Source organism: Castor canadensis, chromosome 3 (genome assembly GCF_047511655.1).
Source record: "Castor canadensis chromosome 3, mCasCan1.hap1v2, whole genome shotgun sequence".
NCBI lineage: Eukaryota > Metazoa > Chordata > Mammalia > Rodentia > Castoridae > Castor > Castor canadensis.
The window spans coordinates 164,391,301-164,413,154 of NC_133388.1; the positions used below are offsets into that span (position 1 = coordinate 164,391,301).

Consider the following 21,854-nt stretch of genomic DNA (forward strand, 5'->3'; position numbering starts at 1 on the left):
CCTTTGGTTAAAATATGATTTGGCACAATGTACAATGTAAGACTATACACAATCCTCCCTGTACAAGGAGCAATAAAAATGTAAAAAAAAATATGGTTTGGCAGTCATACAGAACAGATTCTCTCAACTTAACACTGCTTGGCAAAATAAAATACCTCATTTCTTTTGAAAGCCAGTAGCTTCAAACTAAACCATAGGAAAATCATTTTAAGAAATGGGAGCAATTTTAAAAATCATTGAAAGACAGATAAAATATTCTTTGCATGTGATAATGAAGCTGTGAGGAGTTGATATAAAATTGAGATGAAAGGAATCACTTATCCAGGTGTGGTAGCACACTTGTGTAATTCCTGCACTAGAGAGTCAGAAGCAGGAAGATCAAAAGATCAATGCCAACCTAGGCTACACAGTGAGACCCTGTCTCAAAAAAAAAGACCTATTTAAATACCCACAATCTTTTAAAAAATTTATTATCATATTCTTCTTGTACTGGGGGTAATTGTGACATTCACAAAAGTGATTGTAATATATCATCATTAAATTCATCCCCTCCATCATTCGCCTTTATCCCCCCTCCATTCTTAGAATAGTTTCGACAGGCCTCATTTTTTCATTTTCATACATGAGTGCATAACATATCCACCATATTCACTCTCCTATACCCTTTTCTTATTTCCTCCCCCTCCCACTGAATGCCCCCACTCTGTAAGAGGCCATTCATCTGGTAAGATAAATATAAAAAGGCATTATCTTAATCTAATCTGTGCATATAATAAGTAATACACTTAATTCCTGTTGATTAAAATAGCTAGAACTTTGCTCTTGCTGCATTAAAATAAAAAATTGCCCACACATTAAAAGCAAGCCTCTTAAGTGTTGACATAACACTTGTCTAGTAGGCATTCAGTGTCTGTTAATAACAATAATAAATAGTTCTACCATTCTTTTCAAGCTGAATATCAGTATAACTGACTGCTGTCCACTATATTTATATTATTTAAAATGCAGTGGGTGGGCTGGCAGAGTAGCTCAAATGGTAGAGCTCCTACCTACCAAGCATGAGTCCCTGAGTTCAAGACCAAATACCACCAAAAAGAAAAATACAATATATGATCTGGACGTTTACAAGCAGCAGTGAAAGGGTTTGAACCTCTTCATACACACAAACTTGAGGGCATTACAGATAAGTACTATGGATCTCTTTATAGGCAATATTTTTTCTTGGATTATGATTATGTATAATAAATTGCTCCACAAATGAGTCCATACCATATTCAATACTAGCACAATATTTTTATTTTAGATTTATATTTAAGGCAGGCAGATAAAGTAAAGCAACAGATTTTGGAATTTAAAAAATAAAATAAGGAATAGTTCCACTCAGAGTGACTACAAAATACTACCTTTTTAATCTAAGAATCATTCATTCACTTCTTTGTGTCCAAACAGTACCCTTAAAGTAATTTAGAATATTAATATAAAAGTCAGATTATGTCACAATTTGTTTTCATCCTTTAGTAGGATCACTAAATTCAAAGCCAGTAATGGGACTGAGTTTCCCTATGGAAACATTTTGCCTTATAATGTCTTACAAAAGAAACTCACTAAAAAGTTGTAATGGCAGTAACTCACTCCTATTGAGGACTATGTTTTAATGAAGATATTCTCCACTGTGATTAAGCAGGTATTTATTATGGATCAAACAAGATCATTGTATTTATTTGTTTTATCTCTTGTTGTAGTACTTTTTGACTGAGGAAGAGGGAGATTTACCTGCTACTATATATTTATATTTTTTGAATAATTGAAGGAGAAGCTAACATAAAAATAATAGTATCAATTCTGGTTTTGAAATATCATTTTTTCACCTGAAAATTAAAATGGGATTTGTTTTAATGTAAATAATGCTTTATGCAAAGATATTTCACCAAACCCATGAGTAGAAACTCAACCCAGCCTCCTGCGGGCCTGAATAAGGAACTAGAAGGCCGCTGGGAAGCCATGAGTACTCTTTTTCAACTTCCTGTCTCTTTGGCTACTTTATTCTTTCTAAGCAGGTAGCTAATGTCTCTAATGAGACTAAAATATGAGGAAAAACTATTTAAAATAAAGGGATCAATTAGCGATCAGTTGTTCCTTTATTATTTTTGTAAATCAAATGCCAGGAAGGTGACATACATCTATAAAGTAGGACAGGTGTAAGAAAAAAGGAAAGCAAGGACTCACCCTAGGAATGGTGACTAGTCATTTCTAGCTAATTGATGCCAAGTCGACTGTCAGTTAAAGGTTAGTAAACTTACCCTTATGTTCCCCCAAGATAAGATATAAATCTCTTTGTTTACCTAAAACCTTTAAACATTAAAATATTGCCACCTAAATAAAAAGTTCCAAACATTATTTGGGGCAAACAAAACACATTTATTCACCACATGTGGTTCACAGACCACTAATTTGCAGTTTCTGCCAAGGAAACACTTCCTTCCCAACTTTTCTCAGCTCTCTTTCATCCTTCCCATTCTCATTGACACCCTTGGTAATTTAGGACCACATTATCTCATCTTTGCAATCATCTGACAACTTCCCAACCTGCTTTCTCTGCTTCCAGGATTTCTCTACCCAATCTAATTTTACTGCCTCTGTATCATTGTCTTAAACATTGCCTTGATCTTGATTCTACGCTCTTCAAAAACTTTACTAGATTCCCGTCTCCTAAGTAAAGCCTAAGAATCTGGTTTTTGCACACAGTTTAACCGCCCCACCTTCCAAGACTAGTAGTGTTATAGAAGTAACCCTCCTTATGCTTTGCCTCCAGATTTTTTGGTCACATCCTTCTATCTTTCCTCTATCACTGTATGTGACATCTTAATTGCTAATCATTGCTCATTTCCTATCCCACCTACCTATGAAGCATCCAGAAACTGTAAGAGTTTCTGCAGGCAGAGAAAACCCTGCCTAGACTTCCTTATGCACACTAAGCAAAATACTTAATTTTCTTTCTACTTAGGTCCTCATTTTTATGTGAAATGTCTGTGAATCATAATGGCTACCTTGGAGGAATGTTGCAAATTAGTGTTATTTTGTTACTATTTCCCTATGATCCCATTTCAAAATATTTTAACCTTTTCCTGGACCTCTAGAGCTGTGTTGTCCAATACATGAGGCACTAGCTATTTAAGTTTAAATAAATTAAAATTTTAGTTCCTAAGTTATACTCACCATATTTCAAGTGCTCAGCAGTACATGTGTCTAGTAACCACCTTACTGAACAGTTCAGCATTATAAACATTTATGTCATTCACAGAAAGTCATGTTGGTCTGTGCAGCTCTAGTGACATAATACCACCCAGACAGCATATAGCACATACTGCCTTGGGTTGTCTTTATTTGTTTACTATCTTACTTAACCTACTAAATCAAAATATCATATAATTACATGATAATGTGTTGCATGTGTTTATTATCTCCCACAGTACCTTACATCTAGTAAGTACTTAACAGATATTTGCAAATATGTACATGAATGAATAAATGAACAAGTATCTAGTTGCTTCCTACAGACATATCATGGAATGGAAAGAAGTTGTTACAGCTGAAGGGGACCATACTAATTAAGCAACTGTTTTTATTCTTGCAGGTACAAGAGTGCTTAAATGTCATGCATTCATTGTGGTAAGCCCAAGAGTTGGGTGTCCTCCATATAAACTAGGAACACATTTTTCTATCAACTTCCAAATAAAACACAGGTGTTATTTAAGGTGCCTACTATAATCAACAAATAAATTCTGGCAATTTAGGCAGAAAAGGCATTTATTTGCTAATGGGTACTGGATAGGTCACAGGATCTCTAGGAAGGCTGGAAGTTAGGAATGATGCCCAAAACCACACTGCAGAGCTAGTCTGGCACATACCGTCAAACCACCACTGTTGCTTGGCACAGGCATCACAGCTCACACCATCCTCAGCATCAGTGGTGAGTCACTGTATACTGCCATGGGTCCCTAGGAATCATGTCCTGGCCACCACTCTTACTAGAAAGGAAGTCTGTGGTGTCCGCCTCTTGGCCTTAGTATCTTCAGATTCAAAGTTTGAAGAGCAGTGCTTTGGTCAAGTGCTCACAGCCTAATAGGAAAGCAGACTGGAAAAGTGACACATAACAATTTTAGCATCTATAATTGAAGGGTGGGTTATTTTTCTTTTCTGTTATTAGCATATGTAATGATATAAGGATTTTTGTGATATTTCCATACATGCAATAATGTACTTTGATCCAATTTGCTGCTTCTATTACTGTTTCTTAACCCCATCCCCAAGGGGAGGTTTTTTTTTTCTTACTTAGAAAAAGGATTAAAATATTGGTAAGACAAAAATATTAGCAGACATACACTTTACAATATAAAATAGTTATCAGTAGCTTAAAAACTATTTTTAATTTTTTAAAATAATAGTTTACTATTTGGTTATTTTCTTCTTTGTTTAGTGAGTACAGCAGACAGGAAAGGAAAAAATCTGTAGACAAAATTTGAAACAAAGAACATGCTTTTTGATTTTTAAATTTTTCTTTGTCCAAATATAGATACACTTTCTTATCTTTGCATATACAACACAGTCATTCCTTTCTCAGAAATATAACCATAAACTCACTCACTGTATTCAGGTTGAAATCTAGAATCTTAGAGGAATGTGTAGTTCTTTTTCTCATATCCAGGGGTTGCTTTTTATCTTAGGGGGATCTATAAGCATAAAGACTAGTTATCCAATATATCCAATTTAAGTGGTAAGGCAGTGACAGGGCAACCAACAGTGAAATCCTCACTTAGAAAAAAGAGAATAAGACACAAAAGACCAGTCATTCATTGGAATTATCAAATCCCACTTGCTAGGAATAACAAAACATTGACAGTAGAGTACATTTTTTAGTTTGCTCATCTAACAATCCTGGTTCTGTTTTCTGGGAGATGTTTATTTCTTGTTTATTCTCCATGGCCACAAAGGTTTGCATTGCAAGGCAGTGCCATAGCTCTCACAGCTGGCTTGCTTCTTGTGAGTGCATATCTAGGAACTCAGTTACTATCTTGGGGTTGAACAGAATATATAAGGTGGGTTAAAATAATTTTTTTCTATACTAGTCCTTCAGAAATTTAGTTGGTTTACAGTTTATTTTTTCCCAGTCAGTATCAAGTATAACTCCAGTCAAAAAGGGGGTTTGGGTGAGAGGCCCCCTAGTCCAATTTACCCTGCAGACTCCCTCCCTTTGTATCTAATAGGGCCCCAGTGATATATGCATAGGTTTCTGCAAGTATAGCAATTTCACATATCATTCCAATCATTTTCTAGTAAGGATTTGTGCTGCATTTTACAGTTTTTAAAACCCTTTCAGATAGTTTTTCGGATCTAATTCTTATTCATCACTGTTATTACATATACTCTGTGGCATAGGTGAAATGGGATCTCAAGTTTACACATAAGAATTCTAAGCTTCAGAAAGATAAATTCTGTGCCCACGGTTTGTAAATATTGATTACATGGGAACTTGAACTCATATAATCTGATTCTAAAATGGTACATTTATCCAACTATAAAATACTGTCTCAAAATATCTAACTTGAGAATTGTGAAGAGATTGGTATTTAACAACCTGTGCTGAGAGAGAGACAGGCACAGGTATCAGTCAGTGGACTGATACATGACCAACAACAGATCTGACAGGTAAGAGAAGAAGCAAAAAGGTAGGTTTTCTAGTGGGCTTTCATTTCATTCCCCATAGCCTCATAATAGCAACATCAGAGAGCACAAGATAATACCATAAAAATGATAAATGCAAAAGAATGACAATGAGAGCCTTAGTTTCTTATATTTAAATGTGTCATCTTATGAAAATGACCAGACCACAAAAGAGTCATCAGCTTGGTTTTGTTTTGGTTAAAAATCAGTATTCATAATTATAGGAATTCATAATGGGAAAGGGTATAGGGTCCCTCTGTTTTGTAGATGAAGACAAGTTACAAAGAGGCCAAAGTCCTTTTCAACCCCACATGGTGGCAAATCCATAATTTTTCACAATGCGTTTAGTACTACTTAATTGCCATGGCACTATTTAATGAAATCGCTACTTTTTGGTGTGGGCAGATCTAAAGTGACATGCTGAGAGATTGAAATGCATATGTGTGTTACAGGGTAACCACTTCTAGCACATTTGTTTCTACTTTTATCGTAAATACATGATCATGTTCCTGAAGTCAGAAGTTAACAATGAAATGGATATTTTCCAGAACAAGAGAGTGTGAGTGATCCGAATTTCAACACCATCCACAAGAAGAACATGACATGAGGTTTCAAGTTACTAATTACTCTGGAATTAGAAATTAATGTCCAAAAATAGCCTTTGATGCTGCCATGATCTAAGTTCAAATCTCATCTATATCCTTTACCAGCTGCGTGACTTGTGCAGTTTCCTAATATGGGAAGTGATAAAGAATGGCCATCATACAACACTGTTAGTATTTATTTCTAATCCAAAGTGTCTCTACATAGTTCTAAGTCAGGAAACAGTAGCTCTCTTCTTCCTTGCTTTGTTGTGAATTTAGTAATTGGGTTTTCCCCCAACTTTAAAACTTATTTACAAGAGAATAGAATACTGTGTTATATATCTTTGAGAATAAAGTTGGGTTATAATGACAAACAACTAAAATATACCTATCAGTGACTTGACACAAGAAAATTCATGTCTTGGTCATGCTACATATCCATTGATAGTCACATGTGTAGCTGTTCTCAGGGACCCAGGCTGAGGGAGGCACCTGTTACCTACTTCCATACATGAACTGTTAAGTCTTCTGCCCTGAAGTACACCTAATTTCTCACATTTTATTGTCCAAGTAAGTCTTACGAGCACACCTAACCTCAGAAGTGGGAGAAAAAGGAATAAATTTTACTGGCTCCACTGACCACCAGGATTATGATCTCTTCTTGTAGCTTACTGTTACTGTAGCTGTTAGCTATTTAACTTCCATAAGAGGTATGACAGTGCTGTTGGGATGAGTGTGCTTATGTGAAACTCTGACCTAAGTTATACTCACTCTGAAAAATAGTAATTTTGAATAAAATGCAAACACAGTGCTGTACTAACTTGAAGCACATAAATTGTGATCTAAACTACAAATTAAAGACCATTTTCACAATCAGCCAACCAAGCTACACCTTGTCCCCATAAATCACTTATCATATTGATGTGGAGAAAAACCTGAATCCAAAATAAGTCTCCCTGAAAAAGACGAGTCTTTCCTGGTAAGAGCAAGCAGGTGGATTCTGTGGACCCAAGATTTGATAGGAGATCTCCTTGATGTTGACTTTGGCATCAGTTGTGAACTTTGTCTTGTGTGGGACGTAGACGGTCCCCAAGTTAGTAGCAGTGAGGACCTTTTGATTTTTTTTTTTTTATGTAAAGCCACTCAGAGTTTTCTGGTTTTCAAATATTAGGGGAAAAATTATCCTTTGGTCTTTTATTTAATCGAGTGGCTTTAAGTACAGAGGGTGCCAGGTAAATGAGATCAAGCAGAATGGAGTAACAGGGACACCTCCTGTGTGTTGCCTTCTGCCTGTGATATTTGGCAAATCGAGAACTTGATTTTTACCTGCAGGCATCTTCTCCACATGGTTTAGGAGCTCAACAACAAAGCCTTTCTTCTTGGAGGTTTACCACTGGTGCTTTTTTTTTAATATCTCACTGCACACATATATTATACATCTCTCTCTCTGGGTGCATTTGTATAAACTTTTTAAAATTATGGCTAAGTTTATACAATTTTAGTTGGTCTGTTAATGGCATGGGTGCAATCTGTGGTCAGAGACTTCCAAATTCTTCATATCCCACTGGGAAGAATCCATGGCAGGACACGTAGGTATAAATGGAGTTCATTAAAAGTTAGGAAAGGGAAATGCAAAGGGAAGCATGTTGGGGCCCAGGTGGAAGCTGGAATCCAAGAGAGCATGTTTCTGCTCTTCAGGTGCTTTTAAAACCTACACTCACCTATGGGAAGGGGAGACCAGGTGATTTTTATTCAATAATCAATTAGTGGGAAGGGGCATGGCAGTTCCCAGCCAGGTGAGGATGGTTCCTGAGCCTTTGGCTTGGTTAATCTAAGATGCATTATTTTTTCTCTGAGTACCAAACTTTCCCTACTTTAGTCTGCCTCAGGTCCACCCCAATAGTCATAACAGAAAATTTCTGTATGTCTCCTTATTTAAAAAATACATATCTGAACCAGGAACCACTGGCTCATGCCAGTAATCCTAGCTACTTGGGAGGCTGAGATTAGGAGGATTTTGGTTTGAGGTCAGTCCAGGCAAATAGCCTGTGAGATCCCATCAGCAAAGTAACCAGAACAAAGTGGACTGGAGGTGTGGCTCAAGTGGTAGACTGCCTGCTTTGCAAGTGTGAAAGCCCTGAGTTCAAACCCCAGTCCCATTAATGTGTGTGTGTGTGTCTGAAAAGAGCTTAGAATTTATGGTATTCATTTTCTATTGCAATGTAATTATTATTACACATTTAGCATCTGAAAGCAACACCTCTTTATTAGTTTACAGATGTGTAGATCTAGCACAGTGTGGCTGGATTTTCTCCTTAGGGAATCACATAGCCAAAATCATGATGTTGAGTGGAATAAATTCTTGTCTGGAGGCTCCTCGGGGGAAAATCTGCTTCCTGGGTCATTCAGGCAGAATCCAGTTCCTCACAGTTTTCAGCCTGAGGTTTCTCACTGCCTGCCTGTCACCAGCTGGTGTTTGCTCTCCAGTCCTTTCCACATAGTCCCCTCCATCTTCAAGCCAGCAGAGGGACAATAAATCTTTCTTGTGTTTAAAATTCCTCTGATTTCCTCTTCTGGAACCAGCCAGAGAAAGTACTCTGTAGTTAAAGGGCTTTGTGTGCTTATGCTAGGATCACTCAAATAATCTCCCTATCTTTAAAGCAACTGATGAGTTACCTCAATTACATCTGCAAAGTCCTTTGCTGTGTAAAGTAGCATAATCGCAGGGCCATGTTACAATTTTGTCTCCCTCACTATACACTTAACTCACTATCATATAGATTCAGTATTTAGCTTGAATAACACGAAAAATCATTTGGAGAACTAACCATAAATCACATCTATGTTATATTTAGGTGAAGTTATTTTTATTTTGAATGAGACACAAAGATTTTGTGGTGCTGAAAGATAAATTTATAAATAAGTGTATAAATGTTTCAGATAATGGAACATTTAAAATACAAGTTTTAAAAGGCTACTACAAGTAGTATACTATAATAGATATTATAAATAGTTATTAGGTAGAATTCTTTGACTTTTTTGACATTTATGTCTCTTCATTGTATGTATGCTATTAACCGTGGTCTCAATCATACACTGATGACACAAATTCATAGACTTTAGAACTAAAATATGTCAGGTTCATTGATACCTTTTTCATGGGCAGGAAGCCAGAGGGTCAGAGAAAATATGACTTAAAAGGAGCCCACACAGCCAGCTAGTTAATGGTCAAGACTAGAATTCATGCTTTCTGATTCCCTATCTAGTAATAACAGTAACAGTGCAATTAATTGAAGACTTTCTATGTGTCAGGTGCTCTTCCAAGTACCTTAAATGTGTATTTTCTTTCATCCTCACAAAAATCCTAAGCATTACTCATTATTATTATCATTTCAAAGTTTGAGAAAACTGAGACACAAAAGAGTAACTTATTTATGTCACCCAGCTTTTAAATAGTAGAGAAGCAGTTTGACACCAAAGCCTACAGGGCCTTCTGTGTGTTGTTAAATTGAGCTAGCATGGCATGATCTCCATGGACAGCCACACTAACTAGCTGTGCAGTTGTATTCTGACAACAAACTAATGAATAATATTGAACTTGGAATCCGGCAACTGTGTACCAGTTCTGGTTCTGTCCATTACTCTGTGGCTTCAGGGAATTGTGTAACCTGCTGGGGTCCTTCGATGTTGCATCTGTAAATACCGGGATTTTTAGGGTTGTTATGAGAGGTTGCATGGATGAAGAAATCTGTAAACAAAAGAATTACATGCTCATTGATTGTTTTTCTTTGACAAGTGGTGGCTATTTCTCATAGCCCAATAAATAGATTTTCAAGTCTATTTTGCTTGAAAAAGTCAGCTATTAGCATTGCAAAGCCTACATCCTGGGTCTTCAGGAATCTCATTTCCTTTTTAAGGCATATGTTTCCTGTATGTGTCCTCATTCCACATTTTCAGACTTCACTGCAGTATGCCTCATTTGATGGCAGTTTTTCTAAAGGGCATTGTTAACAGGAAGTGAACATTAATGCTTGGTGTTAAGGCAGGCTCTCAGCCTTTGGCTGAGCTCCCTCACATCAGCCTCACTGTTTTATTTGTAAGGTTTCTTATTTTGTTCTGTTTCTACAACCAAACCAAAGTACACTCAGCATTTGATGGCTACCTCTGTCTGACATCTTTTAAACTAGAACAACAACTTCATCTAGTTTGTTTATGTTAACTTTTTTCATGTTAACTGTTTGTTTGTTTTCATGTTAACTGTTTATTTTCATGTTAATTTTTTGTGACTAGGCCAACTCTCTTGAACAATATCCTATGTTCTAGGTTTGTCTGATTGGTTTTTATGTGTGATATTTACCTTGTTACTTTATCCCCTGTATTTTTGAAAATTGGAACACTTACCTGGTTAGACACCAGTTATCTTTGTCTATCTAGAACAACTTGATGGTGATGCCATGTATTTCAAATTAGGATGTACATGTGATTAGCACTATTAAGTTTAATCACATGATTAAAATACTGGTAGCCAAGTCTCCAATGTTAAAGTATCTTTTATTTTTCATCTTTAATTTATGGAACTATTACTTGGTTCATAGAAATATCCTTTTCCCAATCTTACATCTGTTGGTGTTAGCTTCCATTGGTGAGCCTTACTTGTCATTTATTCCATAAGAGGTTGTAGATTGGTAATTTTTATATTTATTATCTTTTATATGTATTAACTACCATTCCTCTATAAATAAAAGCTTTTCCTCATCGGTGGGGGATGCTTTCTGTCTTTTTATAATGCATATCAGTACAACATGTTTGCTATTGATTATCTAAAATACAATCTTTCAGTTATGGGACCGGGGTATAAATTGATCATAACTTACATTTTGTGTCTACTTTTTAAAGCATTTTGGTTTACATTAAAGTTAGAAGTGGAGAATGGATGAAATTTAAAGCAGTGTTTCAAAGTGGTGAGCAAATATAAGAGGCTTGGTAAAAAAGATTTTAGCAAGTCACTGGCACTAACAGCATTTATAGATCCAAAAAGAACTTACTAATATCAGCCATTAAAGGAGCTTACCATATGGTTGGATCCTAAAAAGCTGATGACATGCACAGTCTGAGAAAAAAAAAATAGGCCTGACAAGAAGTAAATGAGTACAAATAACTTGAACTGCTACCCTCTTGCTCCAGCATTACTAATCTCTCAACTCAACATTCCACATTCAAATCCCTTCATAATTTGGGGTCAGTTTCACATCCACACCCCTCCACACTACTCTTTCATGGCTTTGGTCATTGTTTCTTCCTCAAATGCACATGGTCATCCCTGTCTTTACACATTTGTCCGTGCTGTTTCCTTTGCTCAAGATACTCTCTCCTCCTCCTCTCCCTTCTTCTTTTTTCTCCTCCTCTCCTGGAGTCTCAGTCTGCCCATTTTTCAAGTCCAGCTCAGATTCCACTCCCTCTATGAAGCTTCTTCTCCCCTGACCTCTCCAGGTGGCACTTCCCACCTCTGTCACATCTGTAGTACTGGACTCAGTTTCCTGTTTGGTCTTTTCCATTGGCTTCTGTAAGTAAACTTCACAAAATTGTCAAATACCATTAGTGACCTGACTATCCAAGACCAAAAAATTAAAAACCTCTTTTTCATGTGATACTGCCAAGTTTTCCATTCCCCTTTGAGAACCTCTGAAAGTTATCAACAGATGTGAAACTGCTCTCACACAGGGCTTTCTCCTTTCTATAGCTTTCTTTGCCTTCTGATATCTGCCATCCAACAAAAGCAAATATTCCTGTGAAAGTTGAGACTAGAATTTAAGTAAATCTCTCACCATCTGCTGTTTGTTGTAAGTACTATGAAGGTCTACTTTTTTTACTATGACAAAAAAGAAAAGGGGAAAAAAAGGTAAGCATAAGTTAATTTCACATTTAAATATCACAATGAAAGCAAAGTGGTAGGCATACATTCACCTGGCAATTTAATATTACAATGAAAACAAAGCTTACTTTATTTTCTTAGATTGAATCTTTTTTGTTTCTTAATGTTAACAACTTGAGCACTGTTTTAAATGGAAATAAAACAATGGTATTTGATGCTGCTTAACAAATTTTATCTCACTCCATAAGACACTGCTTAAACGTGTTTTCTCTCTATCCACTTAAGAACACTTTGCCTCTATGCAGTTCTGTTCATCTGAGGATCTCGAAGTGTTGGCTGGTATTTTTTGTTACCGGATAGTGATGACCGAAAACTATGATACCTTTTGCTTTCTGTCTCTGCAGAAGCAGGAGGTAAAAAGCTTCGGAGCACTGTCCAGAGAAGCACAGAGACGGGCCTGGCAGTGGAGATGAGGAATTGGATGACTCGCCAGGCAAGCCGAGAATCTACAGACGGCAGCATGAACAGCTATAGCTCAGAAGGAAAGTGAGTAAAGCCAGCTTTGATGCTGTCCCTGTCACGCCTTGCTGGAGACCATCTTCTCTGTCCACTCTCCTCTCTCACAAAAGCTAGCTCACACCCTCTGCAGCCCATTTGAATCTTCACTGCCTGATTGCCTGTGAACAGAACAGAGCGTTGCTCACCTGCCTCTGAGTAATGTGACATATTTGGCTTTTTATATTAAAGGAAATAGGTTTGGGAATAAAGTGTTTGCTGTAATGACAAGATGCTAAAGTGTGACTCTTACATTACATGCAAATAAAATGTCTTGCCCTAGCTTGAAGTAATATATAAAAGCCCCAGAATAATTAGAACTTGTGCCACACTATGTGGACAAAATCTTTGATCTGTTTAAGAGTTATTACTAAAACAAAAAAAGGAATGATTTATACTTCATTTCATGCATTAACAGTCATATTTCATATAATTTAACTTATAAATTATATACCTTTAGTTATATGGAATATATAGCCAAAAATAAATAACCAAAAATATTGGTGAACCATTTTTATGTAGACATACATAGCTTTCCTTTGAATCAGCTATCTTTAAGATATTTTTAAAGCATTTGTGTAGCCCTGTCACCATCAAATTAATGGAAATTGGTGACTACAGATCTGTAGATGATGCTATGAAGGACATTAATAGAAGGAAATGAGGCTTACTGACCTCCATCCACCATCACCCTAGAAGCATCTGATGTTTAGACATATGTGTAGCCAGTTCACAGATGTGAGGCCAAAGGAACTCTTGCCTTAGTATTAAGGACATGCCCTGAGGATAATGTGTCTCCTGCATTTACATAAATACAAGATATAATGGTTCTATACATTTTTAAATAGGCCTTTTATAGTAAACTGACTAAAATTTTTGTATTATCTGAATATTTGGAAATTGATGTGCAGGAAAAGAAATAGATTTGATAGTCATCAAGGAAATCTAAAAAGAAATGGAGAATCAATTGACCATGACAAAGCACCATATGAAATATAAAAATGTTTAAGTTATGGCCTTGACTCCAAATGTTTACAGTCTTATTAGAGAAATGGGATAAATACTGATAGAACCACCCAGAAAATACTACCTTCTACTGTTCCAGACGCTGCATTGTGAGCTGGGGTTATAATCATACAAGAGAATCACCACCAGTAGTTAAGACCATGATTTTGGAATTACTCTAGGTTCTCAAATGGTTATATATATATATATAGAGAGAGAGAGAGAGAGAGAGAGAGAGAGAGAGAGAGAGAGAATAGAACCTTGGGCAAGTTATTTAATTTTTCTAAACTTCATTTTAATTGAGCTACAGAAGTATTTGTTTGGTGTTTACAATATTCCAGGCATGGTTCTAGTAGCTAGAAAGAGGCATAGCAGTTTACAAAACAGACTAAAAGCCCTGTGTTCATCATACGTAAAGTTTAATAGAGAAGACAGGCATTTAGGAAAATTGTTTAAACATAGGTACGTGGAAAAAACAGTAAAATATTCATAAGCCTAGGTGAGAGAAGCCTGGTTGTTAAGGGAAAAAGCAAGGCAAGGATGAGAAGTGAGAGGGTGAGCATAGGATCTTATTCAGGGTAGATAAAGAAAGAACACGTTTAAGGAAGATCAGAAGGAAGGTAGTGAGTGAGCTGATGGCTATCTGAGGGAAGATCATTCCATGAGGCAATGCCTGAGGCCCTGGATAGCTTTCCTGCAGCAGCTGTAGGTGACAGTGCAGTGAAGAAAAGGTAAGTGTGTATCACATGAGGAGTTAAGCTGTGGGTTGGGGTTGGATACCTTATGTGGTTTTCACAAATCTGAGTGAGGTGAGAAATCAATAGAGCATTCTGAGCAGAAGTCTAACACGATTTGACTTCCATTTTAGCAAATCAGTCTTGCTGCTGAGGGGGAGGGAGGGTAGCAAGGGCAGGAACAGGACAACCGTTCAGAAGGTGTTACAGTAATACAGAAGAAACAAAATGGCGTCTTGGACCAGAATGGTAGTATTAGTGAGGTTAGACTCTGGATGTATTTTGGCCATAGAACAACTAAGATTTATTGATGTATTGATGTGAATAATGAGATAAAGAGTGTGTGGTAGTTTTCTAGGGCTGCTATAACAAAATGCCACAGGCTGGATGGCTTGAACAACAAAAATTCAGCTTCTCACAGATGTAGAGACTAGAAGAAGTTCAAGATCTTGGTGTTAACAGGTTTGGTTTCTCGTTCTTTAACTGGCAGGTGACCTCTGGTGTATTTTTATGGCCTTTTCTCGGCATATTCCTGATGTTTCTTCCTTGTCTTATAAAGACATCAGTCATTAGGATTAGGGTTCTACCTTTATGCCCTCATGTAACCTTTATCTCACCTGTCTCTTTTAAGGGTGCTATCTCCAAATACCATCACATTAGGGGTTAGGACCTCAACACATGAATTTTGGGGAAGATACAACTCAGTTCATAAGAGAGAAGAAGGAAGAATGATGGGTCCAAAGTCCTTTAAGATGAAAATCCTCTGAGAGGACCAGAGTTTGGTTATGGAGAGAGTGGAGGAGGGTTGGGCTTTCAGTTTTGGACATGAAGTTTCAGGTGTCTATTAGATATTGTGTTAGACAACTAAGCAGCTGGAATACCAGACTGTGGCCCAAGGAAGAGGTTGAAGCTGGAGATGTCCACCTAGGCAGTAGCAGCATAGGCAACATGTAAAACCATGAGACTGGATGAGCTCACTGAGAAACCTGGGATGTGCAGGAAAGCTAAGAGGGGAAAGGATAGAGTGCCAGTATTTAGTGGCGAAACTAACAGAGGAGATTGAGCTGCAATGGAGAAGAGAATGGAGAAAACCAAGAAGCCTAAAGTCTCCGGGAAGTGAAGTGGGGAAGGTGTCTCGAGGGAGAGGGAGAGTTGGCTGCTGCTGATCTGGCCAGTTAGATGAGGACCATGTAGTGAGCACTGGATTTAGTTCTGTGCCCATTAGGTAACTTTGGTTAGAGAAATGTTGGTGGGGTAGTGAAAATGAATAGCCGATTAGTTTCTCAAGGGAGAATTAAAGGAAAAAATGTGTGTACCATGTGATGACAGCACATAGGAACAACTTTTGCAAGAAGTTTCAAGGAAAGAAACAGGGTGGCATCTGGGAGTGAAGTAGGGTCAGAAAAGGTATCTTTTGTTGTTGTATGGAAGACATCAAAGCAGGTTTATATCTGATGGGAATAATCCAATAGAGTTTCTTCATCTACAAAAGGAGATAAATATTGCAACAAGTGCTTCTCCAGTGGCATAAATTGGCTGCTAAAGAATATAGACCAAGAATTGAGTGCAACTTTTGCACAGAAGAAAGTATTACGTGTTCATACTTTCCTGACGAGATTACTCTTATGTAGTAAAATGTGGGTACTCGGTGCTTGCTGTTTGGGTAAATGAACACATTTTTTGGATATGGAACATAAAAAAAAAAATATAGACCAAGAGCCATGAGAGGTGGAGTAGTGTTGGGGTCCAGTAAATATTAGTGGCAAAATAATGGTGCCAGCCATCCTGCCACACTAAGGAGACTAGAAACTAGAGCTTGCCTGGAAACAAGTAGGGCTGAGGATTTAATCCCATATGTTATTTTGCTTTCAGTCTGATTTTCCCTGGTGTCCGCTTGGCCTCCGACAGCCAGTTCAGTGATTTCCTTGATGGCCTTGGCCCTGCTCAGCTCGTAGGACGCCAGACTCTGGCTACTCCTGCAATGGGTGAGAATCTTTGTCACACGATTTCATTGTTTTCCTTTTAGATTATTGGAAATTCCATCAATTTCATAGAATCTTTGACAATATTATCAGCAAGTATAAAGAATCTTAGACTTTAACAGTAAGAATCCTTTAACTATTTTTTCCTGTTACAATTCCTGATAATCTCTGGAAGTCATCATTGATAAAATTTTAAATATATTTGAATTTAAGAATATAGATGGGAAATTATGAAACCAAGTTATTTGACCATGCGTTTCTCTTAATACATTTGTGTAGTAAAGCATATTGTTTTTCTTTCCTATGCACCATTAGGTGACGTTCAGGTTGGAATGATGGACAAAAAGGGACAGTTGGAGGTGGAAATCATTCGGGCCCGTGGTCTTGTTGTAAAACCAGGTTCCAAGACACTGCCAGGTAAAAACAGAAGAGATTTTTCTATTTTTGTCCATAATCCATGTTGCTTCTTAGAAATTTTGTTTTTGTTGTTGAAACTTAGTTTTTGGTTAATCAGGGACACTAGTAGATAAAGCAGTTTACCTGACTGGTTTGGGGCTTATCCTGAACAAGTGTTCAGTAAGAGCGATCTGGTGGGGATAATGTAAGTTGTTCAATAAAGTACATATGTAGTAGAAACCACTGCAAAATAAAAGCCACCACCCTTAGATCATTCATTTTGTCACAGCATGTTCATAAGTTCTTTTTTTCTTGTTAGCTGGTATTTTGTATAATTCTTCAGCTTATGTACAGCTTCCAAATTTTCCTCAGGCATCCTTCAAGCTCCAGAATTAAAATAAAAATAGGTTCAGGCCTGAATGGTAACATAAGCCAATAAGTGCTGGATATTCTAATTATGAAACTTTCCTTCCCATCATATGTAAGGAAAGAGAGGCACTGTTAGGACTTTATTCCACATATTTCATACTGAAATGCCATTATACTTTCAAGTGCTTGAAGCTATGGAAAATGGCACAGGGACTCCAAATGCTTGGACAGAGGTCATTTGATCCAATGTATAAAACAATTGCTGACATGTAATTTAGCATCTTGTAACTTCTCCATCCTTGCAGAAATTTTGAAACAGAGTGTGTATTACTTACTGTGCAACCTTGTAATTCTGTTTGTAAAGGTCTTACAGCTAGTCAGCTTGTTCTGCCATAGAGAATGTTATGACGTTTACACTCATGAACATGATTTTTATGAAGTGTCTGTCAGATAAACTTTAACCCATAGAATTCATAACTAGCTGCCTCTTTCCAGCTAATTTAAATATATATCTCAAACCCTATGCCTGTCTGATAGGCACACCACTACCAACAAATAAACACCTTTGAATACATGATCTATGGGAATGACTGAGTAAAACAGCCTAGTTTCAAGCATATTGAATTAAATGACATTTTGTAAATTAAAGACTAAGATGAATATTGTTAGACACTAGAAGAAGCATTTCACCTTTATTTAATCCATTGTTTAAATCTATATAACAAGTAGGTGACTAAGTAATAATTTAAAAAACTCAGAAGCTATGTCAACATAGTTTTCTGAATGGCTGACAGTTATCCATTGACAAAAAGTGGAAAGGCCAGTGACTTTTGGTGGCTATCAGCTCTTTCAGTTGAAGATGAAGCTGTTGTAGTTGTCCCTTCAGGAGCTGGGCATTCCATAGCCACAGTCATCACTTAACTCATCTCTCTGTTTTCATTTCCAAGCACCGTATGTTAAGGTGTATCTCTTAGATAATGGAGTCTGCATAGCCAAAAAGAAAACAAAGGTGGCAAGAAAAACGCTGGAACCCCTTTATCAGCAGCTGTTATCTTTTGAAGAGAGTCCCCAAGGAAAGGTTTTGCAGGTATTTACTTAATTGTTAATCCCTTTCATAAGAAAGTATTTTCCCCTTGTACTATTAATGTATGCTAATAAAAATAACAAAAGAAAATAAAATTGGGAAAAAAAGTATTTTCATGAAGCCAGACCTTGCATCCAGGATCTTTTCTTGTCATATTCTTTCATGCTCCTCACAGCTGAAATTCTGAAAACCTGAACATGGTGGCCAGTGTGATAAAGCTGTTGCTCCCTTTAAGATGAATCATAGACTTTCTAATACTGTCACACATCCGCTCCAGTCTCCCTGGACTGCCTATGATCTTGAACTTGGTCTTTGATGTCAGAACTTTGACTGGATATCTTTTAATATTTTAATACATTTTACAAGTTGAGTTAGGTGTACATTTATGCTGATATTATTCTACCTTTTATTTTGCCAACAGATCATTGTCTGGGGAGATTATGGCCGCATGGATCACAAATCCTTCATGGGAGTGGCCCAGATACTTTTAGATGAACTGGAACTATCCAATATGGTGATCGGATGGTTCAAACTTTTCCCCCCTTCCTCCCTAGTAGATCCAACCTTGGCTCCTCTCACAAGAAGAGCTTCCCAATCGTCTCTGGAAAGTTCAACTGGACCCTCTTACTCTCGTTCATAGCAGCTGTAAAACTGTTGTCACAGCAACCAGCGTTACAAAAAAAAAAAAAAAAAAATCCACAGGTCGCAAACCCTGGTTACACTGCATGCTTGATGTTGTGTCTTCTGAGCCCATCTCTAGGGATACAAAGCGATCCTGTGTTCTCAGAGGAAGTTGCACACATTGTGCCCTAACGAAGGCCCTCAGGTGAAAGAGCTGAGTTATGAAGAACTATCAGGTTTGGAGTTTGACACTCAAGTTTTGGTCTAATCTGAAGCCATGGATTAATCTCAAAGAATCAGTCAGTTTCATGCAACAAAAGCCCTTTTCAATGGCACCTTTATATTTTTTATCATTTTTCTTCATTTATCTGATTCCAAAGCCCTATTATGCCACAGAAATAGAGCTATACAGCCATTAAGCCATGGTACAGGTCAAGGAGCGAAGTCCTAGGAAGCATCAGGTGAAAAGCAAGAGACCAAAGACATGGTTGGGAACAAAACATCAGCTCCCACACCCCACCCTGGGCGGGGACCCAGCAGGAGAGAGACAGACTGGGCAGCTCCAGCAGGCATGTCCTTTACTAATGCCAAGATGTGTTGGACTCTGAAAAACCAAATTCTGTGGCAACACTGTACTGAATGAAATTAAAGAAACTTTTTGCATGGACACAGATTAGCTGAATACTTAAATTATTTTCTTGGGGCTGCAACTTGCAAAAAAAAAAAGAATAAAAATCAGCCATTTTCAACAATTTATATTATTTTTAAAAATAAATTTCACTAGTGCATGGTTTTAAAAAGGGCAGAGAATGCAACAGGGTGATACAAAGACACACCATGTTTATTCTTTAAACTATTCAGTCTGTGTTTTGGCAGACGTTACAATGGAAAATACTTTCTAGAATATACTTAAAATTCTCTTTATGTGACAATAAGTATAATATATTCAATTTATTTCCATGTTAAATACACAAATCTTATGTAATTCAATGTGTACAAATTTTTCACCTTTCTTCCTCAATCTCACGTTTCCTCTTCTCTTTTAATCTTTCATTTTCTTTCTCCCAATCAGAGTGAACCTTCTACTAAAAAAATTACAAGTTTTTGGTCTGATACTCTCTTATATCCCATGTTTGATTCAGAGCTGTAGATGCATCTGAATTTATGAATTTCTCAAGGGAAAATCTATTTAAGAGCTTTCTTTATTTCAAGCATGTTGAAAGGATTTTGCAACATGACTTGGGAGTACATTCAAGTAAGTCAGCATGTATTTGACAAAGCAGATATTTGAACTTTACAAATTTATTATACAGTGCATGGTAATTTTTTTCACCTTCAAAATTCAGTTTACAGGAAAATCCTAAAATCATGTGGCCATTGTAATGTCTAATAACAAATTTATTTTTAGCACCAGCATTATTCATACAGGGGTTAAAGTATTATTTGTAGATGGTCTTAGGTTTTGTTTATTTTTTAATTAGTTAAAGCAATTTCTTTGGCGAATTTCTGTTTACTATGTGAATAGAAACACTGCTAAAAATTGGGAACCCTGAAACACAGGACTGTTTATTAATTCATTTTTCTGTAGGAAACTTCAATTTTTCACAAATTATATTTCTAAAGGAATATAGTAAACATAAATTTGCAACAGTTTTAAAGCTCCAGTTTTTAGGTGACTCAATGAAAGTCAATATGCCTGTTACTAGTTCCTTGATGCTATCACCAAAAAGTCTACATGCAAATTCCCCAAAGTCAGAACCCCTGCCTTCGGTTTTACGGATAGTTATTGCCATTGGGTGATGCTGCAAGGTCAAATTTTTCTCAAGTTCCCTATCAAGAAGAAACATCACTGGTCAATGTAATAAACCACCCATGCTTTCTGGTTCTTATGTACACTTTGATAACACATTCTTATGGATTGGCTTTAATTTCTTGCTGTAATTTTTTAAATTCACTTCCATCTCATCTGCTTTAAATGAAGGCCATGCACAAAAGTTATTTTCTTTGTTGTTTTTTTTTAATTTAGTACTAACCATTGGAAACTAACATGCTTGATATGGTGCAAAAGTTAAAATGAGTATCACTAAAAATGCCTTCTCTTTATGTGGTGCAAAATGAAATACACTAAGACTGTGTCTTGACATTCTGAGATCTGTGATGGACCAGGTAAAGTTGTGACAAGAATGAATAAAATGTTACTGATAATTTAGACACCTGTGTACCAGCAACAATTGAGCTAATGGACCTATAGTGTCTATACAGTCCCTTAGAATAAGAGTTTGCCATTTTCCTGATATTAAGATGCAGTCACATAATCTTTTCTGCATATTCCTATACAAATTATTTCTAACTTTAATAAGAAGGACATGACTGTATGGAATATTTGTACATACTTGTCATTATGCAGTATTTATTTAAAGGTTGGTGTTTTTTTTTTTAATTTTCACACATCTGCACCTCGACTTGTGGTTTAGTCATGTAAATAGCACTGTTCCAGTGACCACTGCTGCCCCATACGTCATATGTGTTCACGAAAAGGGAATTCCAGTTGGGACAAAAAAAAAGGGCAGATTAGTCCTGTAACAAATACCAACTACTGTAAATCAAATTCATTCTGGTGACGGTATTTAACACTTTAAATAAAACATTTTCTTTACAGATGTTGTATGCAGTACTTTCTCTAACTTGGTTTCTCCCCCACATCCCCCTAAGCCTGCTGTGTTCATCCCCTGAACTGCCTTACCATTTCAAGACTAGGACAACACTTTGCTTTCCTCTCTATGACATACATGGGCTGCTGGTCTTAGCAAGTAACCCTCAAGAGTATTTGGCATTTCTTAAGTGCCAAAGGATCTCTGCTCACATCATTAAAATTGGCTTTAAAAAAAAGTGCTTGTTCATGGATTGACATGATTTCCAATTAACTGACTC

At 36.8% G+C, this 21,854-nt stretch overlaps 1 protein-coding gene across 50 annotated transcripts in view; it reads left to right on the forward strand.

Annotated features, from left to right (window-relative positions):
• Rims2 (regulating synaptic membrane exocytosis 2) overlaps nt 1–21,581 on the forward strand; it is a 573,766-nt gene extending 552,185 nt beyond the window's left edge. For all 50 annotated transcript variants that reach the window (XM_074068988.1, XM_074068974.1, XM_074068978.1 and 47 more), the window contains 5 exons: nt 12,582–12,723; nt 16,344–16,456; nt 16,769–16,870; nt 18,166–18,305; nt 18,724–21,581. In XM_074068988.1, the coding sequence (XP_073925089.1) occupies nt 12,582–12,723; nt 16,344–16,456; nt 16,769–16,870; nt 18,166–18,305; nt 18,724–18,942 (716 nt within the window). In that variant the 3' untranslated portion in view covers nt 18,943–21,581. The remainder of the gene's footprint in view (nt 1–12,581; nt 12,724–16,343; nt 16,457–16,768; nt 16,871–18,165; nt 18,306–18,723) is intronic.
• Nucleotides 21,582–21,854: the final 273 nt, after the last annotated feature.